At 42.8% G+C, this 16,869-nt stretch overlaps 1 protein-coding gene and 1 long non-coding RNA gene across 7 annotated transcripts in view; one reads left to right on the top strand and one right to left on the bottom strand.

The window, feature by feature from the left end:
• Window positions 1–1,632: 1,632 nt before the first annotated feature.
• LOC115658539 lies at window positions 1,633–15,257 on the top strand. Its single transcript, XR_004002327.1, has 3 exons — window positions 1,633–2,164; window positions 2,941–3,668; window positions 15,189–15,257. It is a non-coding gene; the product is annotated as an uncharacterized LOC115658539 (long non-coding RNA).
• EEF2K (eukaryotic elongation factor 2 kinase) overlaps window positions 5,828–16,869 on the bottom strand; it is a 49,830-nt gene continuing 38,788 nt past the window's right edge. For all 6 annotated transcript variants that reach the window (XM_030577635.1, XM_030577636.1, XM_030577634.1 and 3 more), the window contains 4 exons: window positions 15,200–15,388; window positions 14,595–14,719; window positions 11,640–11,818; window positions 5,828–9,355 (listed from right to left, as the gene is read on the bottom strand). In XM_030577635.1, the coding sequence (XP_030433495.1) occupies window positions 9,246–9,355; window positions 11,640–11,818; window positions 14,595–14,719; window positions 15,200–15,388 (603 nt within the window). In that variant the 3' untranslated portion in view covers window positions 5,828–9,245. The remainder of the gene's footprint in view (window positions 9,356–11,639; window positions 11,819–14,594; window positions 14,720–15,199; window positions 15,389–16,869) is intronic.

Below are 16,869 nucleotides of genomic sequence, written 5' to 3'. Positions count from 1 at the left end.
AAGCTCAGGATGAAATTGTCATAAACAGATAGCTAAGGGTTAATGTCTCTTTCACCTGAAGCACCTGACCAGAGGACCAATCAGGAAACCGGATTTTTTCAACTTTGGGTGGAGGGAATTTTGTGTCTGAGGTCTTTGTTTTCTGTCTGCCTGCTTTCTCTGAGCTTTGGAGAAGTAGTTTCTGCTTTCTAATCTTCTGTTTCTAAGTGTAAGGACAAAGAGATCAGATAGTAAGTTATATGGTTTATTTTCTTTGGTATTTGCATGAATATAAGTGCTGGAGTGCTTTAATTTGTATTCTTTTTGAATAAGGCTGTTTATTCAGTATTCTTTTAAGCAATTAACCCTGTATTTTGTCACCTTAATACAGAGAGACCATTTGTATGTATTTTTTCTTTCTTTTTTATATAAAGCTTTATTTTAAGACCTGTTGGAGTTTTCTTTTCAGGGAAATTGAGTCTATACTCACCAGGGAATTGGTGGGAGGAAGAAATCAGGGGGAGATCTGTGTGTGTTGGATTTGCTAGCCTGATTTTGCATTCCCTCTGGGTGAAGAGGAAAGTGCTTTTGTTTCCAGGACTGGAAACGGAGAGGGGGAGTCACTCTGTTTGGATTCACAGAGCTTGTGTCTGTGTATCTCTCCAGGAGCACCTGGAGGGGGGAAGGGAAAAAGGATTATTTCCCTTTGTTGTGAGACTCAAGGGATTTGGGTCTTGGGGTCCCCAGGGAAAGTTTTTCAGGGGGACCAGAGTGCCCCAAAACACTCTAATTTTTTGGGTGGTGGCAGCAAGTACCAGGTCCAAGCTGGTAACTAAGCTTGGAGGTTTTCATGCTAACCCCCATATTTTGGACGCTAAGGTCCAAATCTGGGACTAAGGTTTGACAGAAATTTCCTCAGTTTTTGAGTGCAGTGGTACTTTACAATAGGGTACCTGAAGCAAACCTATTGCTGAAAGAGGCATATAAAACCCTGCATTCTCTCAGACAAGGGTTATGTGATCAAAGTTTCTCCTTCCTTGCACAGACACAGCAGAGCTCTTTACCTACTATGAATCTTCCTCAAATGTGACTGAAAAAATAAGAGTACTGGATGTGACGTGTGGGTTACACTGGTAGAGTTACGCTCAAGAAACTTGCATAGTAAATCCATGTCTGGGTCAAGCCATGTCTATTAGTTCCTTGGGTTGTTCACCACCAAATTCACTTGTAAAGCTCATGCCCCTAGTTTATCTTTTTGCCTACTATGCCACCATCTGCCACCGCCAGTGTACAAATTAGCCCCTGAGTGGTAAATCAGTTAAAGTTACATTACTTTACCACTCACACCCATTGACCAACTTGGAGATCTGACATAGAGTGGCGCTGAGCCATGATCAATGTACAATGTTACCTATGTCGACTCTAACAGTCCTCCAGCAGCTGTTCCACAATTCCCACTGCCGACTGCTCTGGTCACAGTTGTGAACTCCACTTCCCACAGCTCACATAAACCAGAAGCACCACCCTCGCTCCCCCCACACTTTTAAAGCCCTGCAAATGTTTGAAATGCCTGTTCCTGCTTGTTCAGCTTGGTGAGCTCACCTAGCAACTCTCCACTGTTGTGTGCTACTGACCAGCTCACTAGGCTGGCTGCATGCTTCAGACATGCTCCAGCTTGGAGTAGACAGGGGATATTTCAGGGAACAGCAGCAGTACCACGTGAAAGTGAGGGACTGCAGCAGGCATACCAAAAGGCCAGGGAGGCCAACAGTCACTCTGGTATCAAGCTCAGACCAATTGCTTTTACAAAAAGCTGCATGTAGCGTGACCAGACAGCATGTGTAAAAAATTGGGATGGGGTGGGGGGTAATAGGAGCCTATATAAGAAAAAGACCCCAAAATGGGGACTGTTCCTATAAAATCGGGACATCTGGTCACCTTAGCTGCATGGCATACTTGGCAGACTCCACCACCACCCTGCACACCACCATGAATACCTCTGAGAAGCCTGAGTCACAGGCCCTTGCATGAACAGCGAGGCTGAGGAGGCGAAGAAAAGGGGGGCCACGTGTCTGAGGGTTTCATCTATGCCACGAGCCAGGACCCGTTTGAGACTCCACTACACTCCAGTCAATCCTGGCAGTTGAGCATGGATGAGCCCAACACAGGAGAAGGAATCTCTCTGGTAAGTGTGTAAATGTATTTCACATTACTATGAAGTATGGATGGCATCCTAACTTAACAGGCCATAGCTATTGATTTTTTCATTAATGTACTCGTACTAGAAGAGGTAGTGGTACAACAAAGAGGTAGAGTTGCTATTTGCTTTTCATTCCCCTGTAGCATTAAGCAGGGTGAGCTATGTGGAGCAGTTTGTTTATGTGCACAGGGATGTCCCTTGAATCCTCCTGTGAGATCTTGATGAAACTTCCATGGAACTATACTGCAGTCTTCTCCTGAAGGTTTCTAGGAATTACAGCCCTATTTCTTCCTTCCTGTCAGGACCCTTTCCCATGCAAGTTGGTGATAACTTTGGCAGGCACCATCGCAGTAAACAGGCTGGTAGCATATGGTCCTGGGCAGCTTCAGGACACCAGCAGCAGCTGGTCTCTCTGTGCCTTTGTCACACTCAGGAGTGAGATATCAGCTAAAATCACCACTGCCTGTGGAAAAAGGTGCCAGTATTCAGTGTCTTTACCTGGTACTGTTTCATGCACCAAAGCAATTCTCTTCTCATTGCCCTCACCCTGGTGGGTCATACTCATCATGGCTGCTGTTGTGAGTGGCACAATGCACAAGCACTCCAAAGCAGAAGTATCAACAAGCATGTCTTGTTTGATAAAACTTTAGGGGAGCAAGGGAAGGGCGTTCTGAAGCTTAAGTTTTACTTTCCGTTGTGACGATACCAACAATGGTACCTGTGGGTGTTTTATCTGTAGCTGCTGCTGTTGTGTCCTTCAGAGTTTCTCCCTCTACACCCATGGAACAGGAGGAGTCAGATAAGGTGGAGAAGGAAGAGGACTTGGAATGACATTTTAGTGAGATCATGCGTGAGATCATGCAAACCAGTGCTGCATTGGCACATGAGCAGAGGGCTTGGAAGGTGAATACTGCAGACTTTATGGAGAAGGACAGAGCATACAGAAGAAAGGCACAGGAAAAAGGACAGGAAGAGGCACCAGGACATAATGGGGCTTCTCTGGCAGCAAATAATGATGCTGCAGACTCCAGGATCACGACTGGCATTTCAACATGCCAATTATAATCTCCTGTTTCGGAAGTCACTGCTTGTAGCTTTTTGAACAGGCTTGTGTTCTTAAAGATGCAACCTTCAGTCATCTGCCCTGACCAGCCAACACTGATGTCAGTGAACTGTCCCCAGGGATCCACCAATGCTTGCATAACCATAGAAAAGTAGGCCTTTCTGTTGAGGTACTCTCTGGCAGGGTGCCAAGAAAAGGATAAGTGTGCCACCTATTGCTCCACCAGTTTGGGACCCCCATTGCTGCAGATCCAGCCACTATGTCCTGTACTATTCACTATGATCCAGTCACCCTTGTGCAACTTGTTTCTGCCCCATCGCACATTGCCAAATCTTCCCAAAAGACACTGCACTGGAGAGTGGTGGTCTGCATACTGGGATACCTACCCATTGTGCACTGCAATGTGCATTGATGCAAGCATTCCAGGTGAGTACGTGCAGCACTGATGCAAGAAGCCATGCACGCATGCGCACAAGCAATGTACTAACTGCGGCGTCTTTATGCTGACATAACTTGTGGCGGCAAAAGTGGGTGCTGAAGGCAGCACGCAAGCTGGTTTTCAGTGGCGCTCACATTGCCCGGGTCCTGGACACCAGTTTGCGGTGCTCTGCATTTTAATTTAATTTTAAATGAAGCTTCTTAAACATTTTAAAAACCTTATTGACTTTACATACAACAGTAGTTTAGTTATATATTATAGACTTATAGAAAGAGACCTTCTAAAAATGTTAAAATGTATTACTGGCATGCGAAACCTTAAATTAAAGTGAATAAATGGAGATTCGGCACAGCACTTCTGAAAGGTTGCCGACCCCCTGCCCTAGTCTGTGGCAGTGTGGCCACTTTTAAATTCTTCCCTGACACATTAAAGCAGTGACTCTCAACCTGCGGCCCAGTCAGCACAGAGCTGCGGCCTGTGTGACATCCTCACGGCATAGAGGTAGTATTGGAAGTGGCCCACATAACACATTGTGGACCACATATGCAGCCCACAACAGTAAACAGGTTGAGAACCACTGCATTAGAGGATAGTCAGTGCTCCCAACAGTATTCACATGAATGATTCATGGCAAATAGGTTCAGCAGAGCAGAGACTCCACCTCTGGGGTTAAACATGGACAGAAGTGACTGTTCCTCCCTTGAAAGAGGGTATGGTGGGGTATGCGGTCCTTTTTGATCTAAAAGTTTGCTTGGAAAATTCAGATGTTATAGTCAAGCTATCTTCATTAGACTACTTTAGTATTCCATGACTAGTTAAAGCAGAGATGATCTGAGCAAACTCTTACTGAGATTATGTTGAGACTAAGGTCCAGGTCAGAACTTTTGTGAGCTAATCTCATGAGATTTGGGCCCCAAAATGGTGGAAATCTCATGTGAGGCCATCTCTTTCTGTGAGATACCCACCATCCAGACCTTTTTGCCACATCTGAACTGAAACTAGAAAATAGAGCAGATCTACCTCACAGCCAAAAGCCCAGGTTCAGAGACTCTCATCGGGGGATTCTAACCTGACCCATCCTCCTGAAATGAGATTCTGATTTTGGCCCATCTCTAATCTAAGAAACACTGGTGTCAACCAGGAGCAACTCTACTGAGAGCAGTGGAGTTACACCAGAGTAAACAGAAGATCAGAATCAGACCCAAGGGAGTTGTGCAGTCCATGTAATTAAGAGATTGGCAGTATTTCTATGTATATTGCTTAACTGGACTTTTGCGTGCCATCACTGTGATATAAATAAAGGTTTCTGAATGAAACCATCTATATTTCTCTTGTTGCACTTGCGTACTGCTCATTAAAAAGACCTGATACCAGCTTCAACTAAAGAATAGACATCTAATACTGAATTCTACCATTCTTAATCTAGCAAAAGTCCTGCTGACAGTGAATTTGCTTGATGAAGGAACACAGATATAGCTCCTATGCTACAAAGTCCCATTATTTTAAGTATCTCCGCCATGGGACAGAGTTGTACTGCTTTAACTCTACTGATATAGTTCCCCTAGCATGGATGCAGTTATAATGGCATAAAAGTGCTTATATAGGTATAGCTTATTACTGAAGGAAAAGGGGGATAAATTATATTGGTAGAAGGCAACTTTACACCTGGATAACTGCATCCATACTAGGGGTTGTACCAGTGTAACTATACCAGTAAAATAAATAGTTATACTGGTACAAAATGTGTATGTAGACCAGGCCTAAGATCCTGCATTCTTCATTCAGACAAAACCTTCATTGGCTTCAGAGCTGCACAAAGGTTGGATTACTGCATAAGGATACCTTAGTGGGCATTTTGCCCAAGTTAGGCCTTCAGCATCAGGTCTTAAGTCTCTTATTTTATCTACATCACATGCAGATGTAATTGCATGTAAATATGACTGCACATGATACATTTATCCCTTTTGTGAAAATATTAATTTTCTTGATATACACAGTGTTTTTTTTCCTAATTTATTACTGACCGTCAATAGTAGTTGGGATCAGGGCTAGATAATAAAAATAATGTGAAGAATATTTCAGAGATTGCAATAGTAAATCATAATTGAGGCAAATCAAAAACAAAACAAATGCAATGTTCTACTACTGAATGTGACAAAAAGAAAACTTTATTTGGCAAAGCAAAACCAATAAAACTGAATGACACGAATAAGTGATGCAAACGAACAATTTCTGCATTTCTTACATGCAAAAAAAGGGCCTCAATTCTGCTGTGCTTGCTCAGGCAAAATTCCCACTCAAGTCAATGGAATTTATTGCCTGATTCAATTCTCCATGTCTGGGCCCCCTCTATTTTTTTTCACATTTTTAAAAAATATATTTAATTTGTTCATTGTGAATTGATTAAAAATACAGTATGCAGCAAGATCATTCCAAACAGTTTGTCAAAAAACATACTTTTCTCTCTAAAGGAATTGCATAAAATATGTTGTGCATATTTCTGTAAACATAAATTTAATTAAAAAATTGACTGTCATGTCTGTTGTACACCAAAATATTTATAAGATACCATTTGTGCCAAGAAGTAAACTAAATCAGTAACAAAATGTAAGATTTTAAAGACAAAGTATGAACAATGACAATATTTTGCCTGTTGAGTTGTATAACTTCATATGCCTCAAATCTATGAAGAAGTTTCTGTAATTATACCAATAACACAATTCAGTGAATTAATCTGCATGCCAAAAGGTGTTAATAATTACCCTCGAGCTCTATGTTTATATTTTGAATTTAAACACTCAAATCTCCTCCTTTTCCTATAGAGGGCAAGTTTTTGTTAGCTACATCATCTCTTCTTTGTAAAGGAAAACTACGATTAGCTTTTATACCTTTACAATAAAAACATACTATCGATATTATTTATTTATATAGTACCTACAGTGTGCGAGCAGCTTGTAGACTGTATGCACATTATTCCAATATTTTTCCGTGGATATACATAAATGCCTGTCACTATTCCACTGTTTCCATGATTGAATGATGCAGTTGTCTCTCAGAGCTGACATTTTCTTGCAACTGTGCTTCCCAGAGGGAGGGAATGAAGTCACTAAGGAAGTGTTGCTCATGAGCATGCTCACCCCTATCTATGGGTATCACATTGTGATCCCATTCCATTTCAAATGGAGTACAGCAGAACTGCACCTGTTCCATTTCAAATGGAGCTCTGTGCATGCTACAGAGGAAGGGGTAGGATTTGCCCCTTAACAATCTCTGAAATTAGATGAAAAAAAAAGCCAAAATCTTAAACCTAAACTGCAGTTTCCCATTAAGAACATCCCAGCTACCTGACTTTAAATAACAATTGGTGATTCTGAGTGTAAACTTCCAAGATGGCCCCAGGGAAGACTGAAATCAATGGGGTTCAATCAATCATGTGCTTAAACATGTGCTTAAATGCTTTGCTGAAGCAATAGTAAATATTCAACACTCTCTCCCCTTAATAATGACACTGTCATGCTAACCCTTCTGTGTGTCAACCTACACTCTCAGAAGATGGTAAAAGGACCCACCCTGCAGCATGTTCCATGATCTATTAATCTTAAACACCTAAAAATCAGAATAAATAAGACCAATAAATAGATCCAGTTGCTGTACAGATGGCACTGGGCTCTTGAAATAAAACTATGAGCTTAGTCTAAGATTCTCTCTTAAATGGTATCTAATGAGGTTGAGGTTTTTTTTTGTTTTTTGTTGTTTTTTTTTGCAATCAGCACAAACATGTTTTTCTTTAACAAATAGGTATAAAAATCCTGTTTAATATGTTCTTATTGACTTGTGAAAAAACAAGAGATCCTTTAGGATATCTTAGCGTGAACATCAGAGGGGGCCAAAACTCAGGTGTGCAACTACAGACTGTGAATCACTAGTACAACAGAAGACGAACTTTGTACCTTTATGGCTATTTTTTAGTGAATCAGTACACTCAAATTTTATTGAGCTGCTGAATAGATTATTCAGCAAACAGCTTAAATCTATTGTACAGTAATTATAGTCTGAATGCTTTTTACATAACCTAAGCACAAAATTATTTAGAATAGAGGGCTAGTAAATATACATGCATGTCAGTTTCTCTAACCTCTTTAAATGTCCCTATACTGAAATGGTTGGGGCGAGTATTTCTTAATGTTAAATGCACTGTGAATGGCAATGTCACTGGAAGAACAAAATGATACCAAGAAATCAGTAGACTACAGACTTTTTTATGCTATTTTATGGGAAGCACATCATAAGTCCAGTAAGGCGATATGCAACTTAGATTATTGTATTAGGACTATAAAATACAATAGAAACTGTTGCAAAAAAAAATTAAAAATCTCCAGTTACTATTGTGCCTGCTCTACACAATGAAATCAGCTTGACCCAGCTACATCAGTTAGAAGTGTGAAAAATCCACACCCCTCACTTATGTAGTTAAGATTATCTGTGCCAATGGGAAGGGTTAGGTTGTGTCTATAACCTAGAGCAGCAGCTATGCCACTGTAGCATTTCAAGTGTAGACTAGTCCTCTGTGAAATCTTGGCCCCATAAAAGTCAAGGGCATTTTGCCACAGATTTCAACAGACCCAGGATTTTACCCTATAACTTTTAAAGTACAGGTCTGCTACATAAAAATGGCACGCTTATATATTGTATTCAGAATTATAGCTACTTTTCTGACTGAAATAAGTTTTTACTTCTTTTCTGAGGCCATACAGATGTGGGAGAGGGAGCTAGAATGCCTTATCAAGAGAACTGTTAGCTAAGTTATGACTGCGGAATTTGTATTGTTGGTGATGAGCGACCTAAAGAGAAACCATCTTGACTTTCAAGTCTCAACTTGATTTTCAGGGCGAGCATTTAGAAAAACACATTTTTTCATTTGCAAACTGAAAAGACGGCATCTCAAATCACTTAAGGAAGAAAATAAACATGGTGCCCCCAATGGTACCATTTTTACAGAGAACTGCATTGTAAAGAGTGTTATTAGCATAATTCCATTCCTGATTGCATCGGTTTTTGGGTTTATTTCACAAGGGGAATTAAAAAAGGGAATTTCTGCATGTATGTTTACATGGAAAATGAAGAAGTGCCTGAAGCAAACCAAACATTGGCGTAGAAGTGCTTTGAACTTAGAAATGTGTGGTTTTTGTGAGGAGGGGAAAAAGAGGAGTAACCGAAAGAAATAAACACACTGATACTCTGCTATGGAAAACAAAAGTGTGCAACGCAAGCTGACATCAGCTTCATTTTTCTGAAATTAATCAGGCTCCTCACATATAACAGTTAAAAGTTATAAAAGATCAAGTTCATAGATACTGCAACTTTGAAGTATAAGTAAAACTACATTATAGCATCCCCAAAATACAACCTACATTTGTATATTTTCCCCTCAGAATAAAATTAGAAAATTAAAATATGAAAAACACAAATCAGTAACAACACATAAAAATACATCTTTTTTTTTTGCAAAGTAACAGTCTATAAAAAATTATTTTTAATATACAAGAGCTGCCTCATTTGAAGTTTCATTCCTCCATCATTGCCCAAGCTTCTTCAGCTTTCAGGTAGTATTGATTTGCCAATCTGCCCTTCATGGCTTGTATTGCTGCTTCTGCTGCTTCTGTATACAACTCACCTAGGAAAAAGCAGTTTAAGAGTCATGTCAGTAGGCCAAAGAAAAAACGTTTCTTCCTCTCTAAAAAAGTACAAGCGTGGGAAGTTAAAAAGAAAAAAAAATGGAGGTCCAGTTACAGGGCCAGACCTTCAGCTGGTATAAATCCAGGTAGCTTCATTGACATCAATAGAGTTATACTGATTTAAACCAGCTAAGAATCTGGCACACAATGTTAAAATTCAGAGACAGGGATAACTACTGATATGGCAGTAGAGTGACATTTTCGGATGTCCCTACAAGGATCATAAATTCAACAGGCCAGTAACCAGCTAAACGAAGTCTTATGAATGTTATTAGCAAACATAAAGATTACATAGAGCCAATTAGAATGTCATGCACTGAGAGTCAAATGTCTGCTCCTGCGAGGTGCTGAGCACCCTAAACTCCCACTGCAGTCAGTGATCTTCAAGGGAGCTGAGCAGTACTGCCGAAAGGGATTTGCCACACTGGAGGATCGGAGCTGGTTTGGTCCACTAAGGCATCCGCAAAATATCACTTGCCAGTTTTGCCTCACATTAGCTGGAGCCATTACAGTTTCACCTATCCTACAGCAGTGTTCTTCACTGCAAGGCCTGCGAAGCAGTAGCGGATCCCATGGACCCTAAGTGCAGCTCCCCGTCGATCGCACTCTCCGGTGGCAGTGGGGCTGCAGGTAAGGCAGGGGGTGTGGGCTCTGGGAGGGGGCTCCGGCTTAGGGTGCAGGAGGGTGTATGGGGGGCTGGCTCTGGGCTGGGGCAGGGGTTTGGGGGGGCTGGCTCCGGGAGGCTGCAGGTTGGATGGTGGAAGAGCTATTCAGAACCTGCCCATTGAAGGGAACGGCACTTACTTCGGGCAGCCCCGGCCCCATGCTGCTTCTGAAAGGGGCTAACACAACTCCCATTGGCCACAGTTCCCCATTCCTGGCCAATGGGAGCTGTGGGGGTGGTGCTTGTAGGTAGGAGCAGCATGTGGAGACCTCTGCTCCCCACCTTACACCTCTGGGGCTGTGGGGCTATGCTGGCCACTTCCAGCAGTGGTGTGGGGCCAGGGCAGGCAGGCATCATACCCCCTCCTGCACCCAAACACTCTGCCCCAGCCTGGAGTCCCCTCCTGCACCAAACTCCCTCCAAGAGCTTCCACTCTCACCCCCTCCTGCATCCCAAGCCCTTGCCCCAGCCGTCTCCCAGAGCCACCCTCCCATACCTCCTCCTGCACTCCAAGCAATATTACCAAGAACGGTAATATTACTTGGTCAACCAACAAAGAACTCGGAGTGTTCAACCGTCTATGTCAGGTTGATGTGGCTCTCACACTGAAGTTTTTTTTTGCCAAAGTGGCCCCACTTCAAAAATTGCGAAGAGTACTGTCCTACAGCATTGGCTAACATGCAGCTGTTTTATAAGTTGAGCATAAGCCAGCTCCTAAGTGGTTTGGGGGAGCTGGTGGGAGGAAATAAAATTGCTAGCTCCAGGAACCAAATCAGGATTCTTGCCTGCAGTGAGTCCTCACTGAATCTGCCTACTCATTACTGGCACACTGTCTGCCAATGGCTTCCACTTCTTCTGTGTCCAGTCTCCCACTACTAGAGAAGGGGATACAAAGGAGATGGAGAGGGACCAGCTTAGAGCACAGAATTACTACATGCAGGGAGAAAGGCTGCCAGGCTGGTGGTGTGAAGCTGCTGGCCTGCTTGGGTGAGGCCTGGAGCAGAGAGTTGGCCCACTCCACAGGGATCCACCAGTGTTCAACTGGGCAAGGTTAGGGATCATTCACGTGAGAGGGGGAGGTGGGATTCCTTCTGGGTGATGATGAAGGTGAGGAGAGGGACTTGATACCCAGCTCAGGACTCAGAAGACCCTGGAACTTGAATGCTCAGTGTACAATTCCTGCTCCACCACAGACTTCCTGTGTGTGCCTCTGGTCCCCATCTATAAAATGGGGATAATAGCATTGCCTTACCTCACAGGGGTCTGGGGAGGATAAATACATTCAATACAGCGAGTGCCTCAGATACTATAGTTGGGGGGGAGGGGGGCACATAAAAACCTAAGATGGATAGATAGCTTAGAGCCCTCAGGACGAGTCTTGTATTCTAAGGCCTAGTACAGCAAATTCATGTCCCTTAAACCCACCCTTCAAAGACCTTTGCAATGGCATGTTAAGCATCACCCAATGTGTACCTAGACTCATTCAAATAGTAAGGAAAGCAGACAAACACGGCACGGCCACGGCACAGCAACAGGAATGGACCAAGTCAACATCCTACCTGATCTTTGGGGATCCTTGGCCAGGCAGAACCCTCCTGTCATTAACATCTCAGCTTCCCTCGCCAGGAGCAGATAATGCGGCTCATCCTGAGTTCCATCGTATTCACCCCCTTCGTCATAATCGGTCATGTTCAGTGCAGCATTGTACCAGTGCAGGGCTTCCTTCCAGTCTTGGATTCTGATTTTTTAAATAATTTTTAAAACAGGTTACCCTGGGAAATGAAGAAGTTATACTTTGGCGCTATAGAGCTCAATCCTGCGAAGTGCTGAGCACACTCACCCAATCCAGCAAAGCACTTAACCATGTGCTTAGATTTAAGCAGGTGATTAATCCCACTGAATATGCAGTACAGGATCCAGCACCCTAATGATGAATGGGGCTAAATTCACTTTACATCCATTTGGGATTCACAGGGATGAAATGATGGATTGCAATGGCTCAACAAGTTCATATTGTTTTCAGAGGCTGCATTCTTGTACTCTAGAATCTCAGCTTTCTTTAAAAAAAAGTAAGCAAGTCTTTAGCCTATATGCTTGTAAAGATAACATTAAAACTGCAAATCAGTGCAAACTGAGGTTTGTCTGAGCCTTAAGAAATAGCTGTGATGTGAACTGCCCCATTCATTTCAGTATGATAATTCTTAAGCCTAATGATAATTTAATATCAGTTTTGTCAAGTATTTCACTGCTGATCCAAACATAAGAAATAAAAGGGATGATAGTTATTATTAAAAGGGATGATCATATTACAAAGATCTGTACAATCGACTGAGTGACATCTTGTTTTGGCATCTTAAGTGGGCACAGTTTGGTTTGTGGTTGGATCTTGGGAGAGTATCACAAGTGTATACACACAATCTCCCTGGATTCTGAGCTGAATGGCTATGTTAATATGTCCCATTCAAGGTTGGCATCATTAATAAGACAAAAGGAAGAAGGGCGGAATCCCTGATCCATCACCTGGTATGTTTGGTACTTAGGAAAATTAATCTATTTTTTTTAAATTATGACATTTAAAAAAATATATAAAATTAGTGAACAAGATGCTGTGTAGTTTTTGGCAAACCACACCATGTATTTTTGAGTCAGAGCCATCCTGTTGTAATTTTGGCTGTATCAGCCTTTTCCGCTATAAACTCTGAATTTCAGGGGCTTGCTTAATAGCCTATCTATAAAGATTGTCATTCAACTGCTCCAAAATGAGACCAGCCATTTTAAAGTTATAATTAGAGCAGTGGTTCTCAACCAGGGGTACACGTAATGCTTGGGGTACGTAGAGGTCTTCCAGGGGGTACATCAAGTCATCTAGAGAGTTGCCTAGTTTTACAACAGACTACATAAAAAGCTCTAGTGAAGTCAGTACAAACTAAAATTTCATAGAGATAATGACTGATTTATACTGCTCTATACGTCTCACTGAACTGTAAGTACAATATTTATATTCCAACTGATTTATTTTATAATTATATGGTAAAAAAGAGAAAGCAAGCACTTTTTCAGTAATAGTGTGCTGTGACACATTTGTATTTTTATGTCTGATTTTGTAAACAAGCAGTTTTAGGTGAGGTGAAACTTGTGGTATGCAAAACAAATCATACTCCTGAAAGGGGTATGGTAATCTGGAAAGGTTGAGAGTCACTGAATTAGAGTGCTTGTCACATGAAAAGAGATTTGCCAGTTTAAGACATTTTTCATACATCTTAAAACTTCAAATCATCCTGGATTTAAAATAACGCCATCAACTTAAAAATCACACCCTACTCTGACATCTTTTGCTATCATTATTAAAAGTAAGTAGGATGACAATGACTGAAAGTGATTAGAAAAATGATTCTTCTTCTATCTTTTCAATGTATTTACTTTGTAAATCTTAGAGCATTGTTTACAGGCAGTTTCAGTATTTCCTTGTGTCATTCTGTTTGTTTCCCCTGTTGTTTGGGTCTTTCACAATGCAACAAGGAAGGAACAATAATGTTTTTTAAAATAGGAAAATATAATGGTAAAACTCACCTGAAGTGACTCAATTTTTAAGTGACTACATTTCACACTGACAGTTTTTTATACTCGTTTTTTCACTGCCCTTTACTTTTTGAGGACCTGGCCCTACTCCCATTAAAGCCAATGGCAATTTTACCACTGACCTCAGAGAAGAAAGCGTTAGGCCTTACCATAAGTAAGGGGGAAAGTCGCTATAGTGCAGCGAGTTGTGCAAGCCCTACACAGGGTCGCCCGGGGGGAGGGGGTCAAGTGGGGCAATTTGCCCCAGACCCCACAGGGGCCTCCATGAGAATACAGTATTCTATAATATTGCAATTTTTTTTTTATGGAATGGGCCCCTGAAATTGCTTTGCCCAGGTCCCCTGAATCCTCTGGGTGGCCCTGGCCCTACATGAGCCTTATTGGAAAATCCTGCCTGCTCCTTTGGGGTGAGGAGTGCCCCATAAAGCAGCAGCAGCGGTGTGGTTCCAATGTGCAGGGACAATTAAACTGCTATGTGGATTCATCAGCCATTGCCCCTGGAGAGTGAGGGTATGCACCCAGGGTTACTGCAGCTACCCTGAGGTGTGGGGGCAGCAATCTCTTAGCCTTATTCACATATAAACTAGCGTGACTTGAATATCAGGGCCAAATTCAAACATGCACACACAGCTCCCATTCATATCAATGCGACATGCAACACAAGTATCCAAGAGCAGGATCTGTCTCTCAATCTGTGTAACTCTTCCCTTCTGTGGTGATATTATAGTCCGAATTCTGCACTCACTTACACCAGTGTAAATTTGAAGTATCTCCATAAAATTCAGTAAATACTACTACTACTACTAACAATAATTAGCACTCATCTAAGTGAGAGCCCTGCAATTAAAAAAAAATCTTCTGCATGGGCAAACAATCTAACCTACAATAAGTTATTCATTCATACATACACAGACACGCTCACACACATACCATACCTGTTTGAACCAAGATTTACACCTGTGTCATATGATCTTGCTACCAGAATCATGGAAGGCCGGTCTCCAGCTTCTGCTGCTCTCAGTAAATAATCAAATCCTTTTCCTCGGTTTTCCTCTGTGTCCTTTGAAGGCAAAAGCAGAAACAAATACTAAAATGGATATATCTAAAATTCCATCATTCCTTCCCTTAGTTGTAGGTACAACCCCACAACCCCAAACAAAGTCAATGGGAGTTGCAGGTCTTCAGCATTTTTTGAAAAATCAGATCCAAGGTGTCCAAGTTGGGCACCAAAAAGTGAGGGACCCAAAATCAGAGGCCAGTTTTGAAAATATAGGCCTCAGTGTCTTATCTAGAGCCACGAAATTAATCTGTGGCAAAGACAGGAAAATAAACTGGTTATCTTGCTCCTAGTTCTAGGTCTTAATCACAAGGGACCACCCTTCTTCCCTCCAAATGCATGCCTGGGATTGTTGGCCATCGCAGTGAATATAATATTAGTATTATCACTCGGCAGGATGATCTGCTGCTCCTACTCTAGACAGGACACAAACGATCCCAGGATGCTTTACTTTATATTTTGGTATTTTCAGTATTTCTATACCTCTGAAGTGACCTCTGCAAGAATGTGATGTGGCAGCTGGGAATATATGAGTCCTAACCCAACGATGGCTTCCAGTTCTCCACAATCAGCAGCATGCACCAGGTGAAAAAGAGCGGATTCCTGATCCCACTCCTGATCTTTCTCACAGAAACGTCCAGCTTCGTGGTAGCGAACCATGGCCAGATGGACCTACAACACAGCATGAGTCACATTTTATTTAGAAAAGTTAAACAGACATACCAACTGTGGCTCTAATGCAGAGGTTTTCAAAGTTTTTTTTTCTGGCGACTCAGCTGAAGAATATTGTTGAGGCTCGTGACACAAAAGAGCTAGGGATGAGGGGTTTGGGAGGGGCTCAGGGCTGGGGCAGAGAGTTGGGGTGAAGGCTCCGGGGTGGGGCTGGGAATGAGGGGTTTGGGGTGTGGGAGGGGGCTCTGGGATGGGGCAGGCGGTTGGGGTGCAGGAGGGGGATCAGGAGTCTGGGCTGGGGGTGCAGACTCTGGGGTGGGGCCAGATATGAGGGGTTTGGAGTGCAGGAGGAGGCTCCAGGTTTGTGGTGAGGCTCAGGGCTGGGGTGCAGGAGGTGGTCAGGGCTCTGGGCTGGGGGTTCAGGCTCTGGGGCGGGGCAGGGGATGAGGGGTTTGGGCTGCAGAAAGGGGCTATGGGTTTGAGGGGCTCAGCACTCGGGCAGGGGATTGGGGCTTAAAATTAACTATGTGCTTAACTGCTTTGCAGACAAGTATACTGCGGGGGCAGGGGGGAGGAGGTGAAGAAAGCAAGTGGTTTCCTTCACAAGCACTGTGCACGAGTGAATTTAGCAGGTTTGATAATCCTCAGGACAAATGGACTCTGTTTTGTCTATAAAGCAGACACAGGCTGGCCAGCAGCAACTGTAAACCCCACTTAAACAGTGTCTTCCTCTAGTGGCTGGACCACATAGCAGTTTATGAGTCTCTACTGCCTGAGCTAAAAGACCCAGGTCTGCAAGGAGGCAGTTGTCACACAAGCTTTCACCGCCTTGCCTCACCAATGTGCCTTTAACTGTGACCTGTTGGGACTCTTAACAGAGCACTGGGCATTGGGGCACATGTGCATGTCGCAGCACACCTATTACAGCCCTTGGGCCCTTTAAAACAGGGAGCTGTGCTTGCAGGGCACATGACTAGGAGAAAGCACTGTCCTACAGGAAATCAAATATAAGGCTTTTTGCCTTTTATGTAGGGGCAGCAAACAGGAGAGGATCTAGCACACAGAATCTCTAGTTTGGAACACTATAGTAGCTAAGAAAGGTCTATCTGGGGAAGAGAGTGCAGAGGAGAGGGAGATGTGTCATCCCCCTTCCCACCTGCAGAAAGTGGGAAAGGTCTCTTACCAAGCTTGAAACTCTGGCTCCACCAAAATCAAGGGTAAAACTGCCATTGACTTATATGGGGAAAGGATTCCACTCCAAGTATTTTCTATTACTTTGAGCTGTTTAAATCTTCTGTTCAGTAATAAACTCCACTTGAAGAAAGGGACATGGAACTGATCTCAAGCATTGGGGCTTTTTGTAGACTGCCCCCACCCCATCTGCCCAATGGCTTATGGACTCTCCCTAATATATCGACATTGCTCTTTGCCTATATGTACAGTTGCCAGCTCGCTGAGGGGGCGATTGTTACTATATAAAC

This window comes from Gopherus evgoodei, chromosome 10, assembly GCF_007399415.2.
Source record: "Gopherus evgoodei ecotype Sinaloan lineage chromosome 10, rGopEvg1_v1.p, whole genome shotgun sequence".
In the NCBI taxonomy this organism is placed as follows: Eukaryota; Metazoa; Chordata; order Testudines; family Testudinidae; genus Gopherus; species Gopherus evgoodei.
Note: the sequence above shows the minus strand (reverse complement) of the source record. Positions and strands in the feature narration are given on the sequence as shown.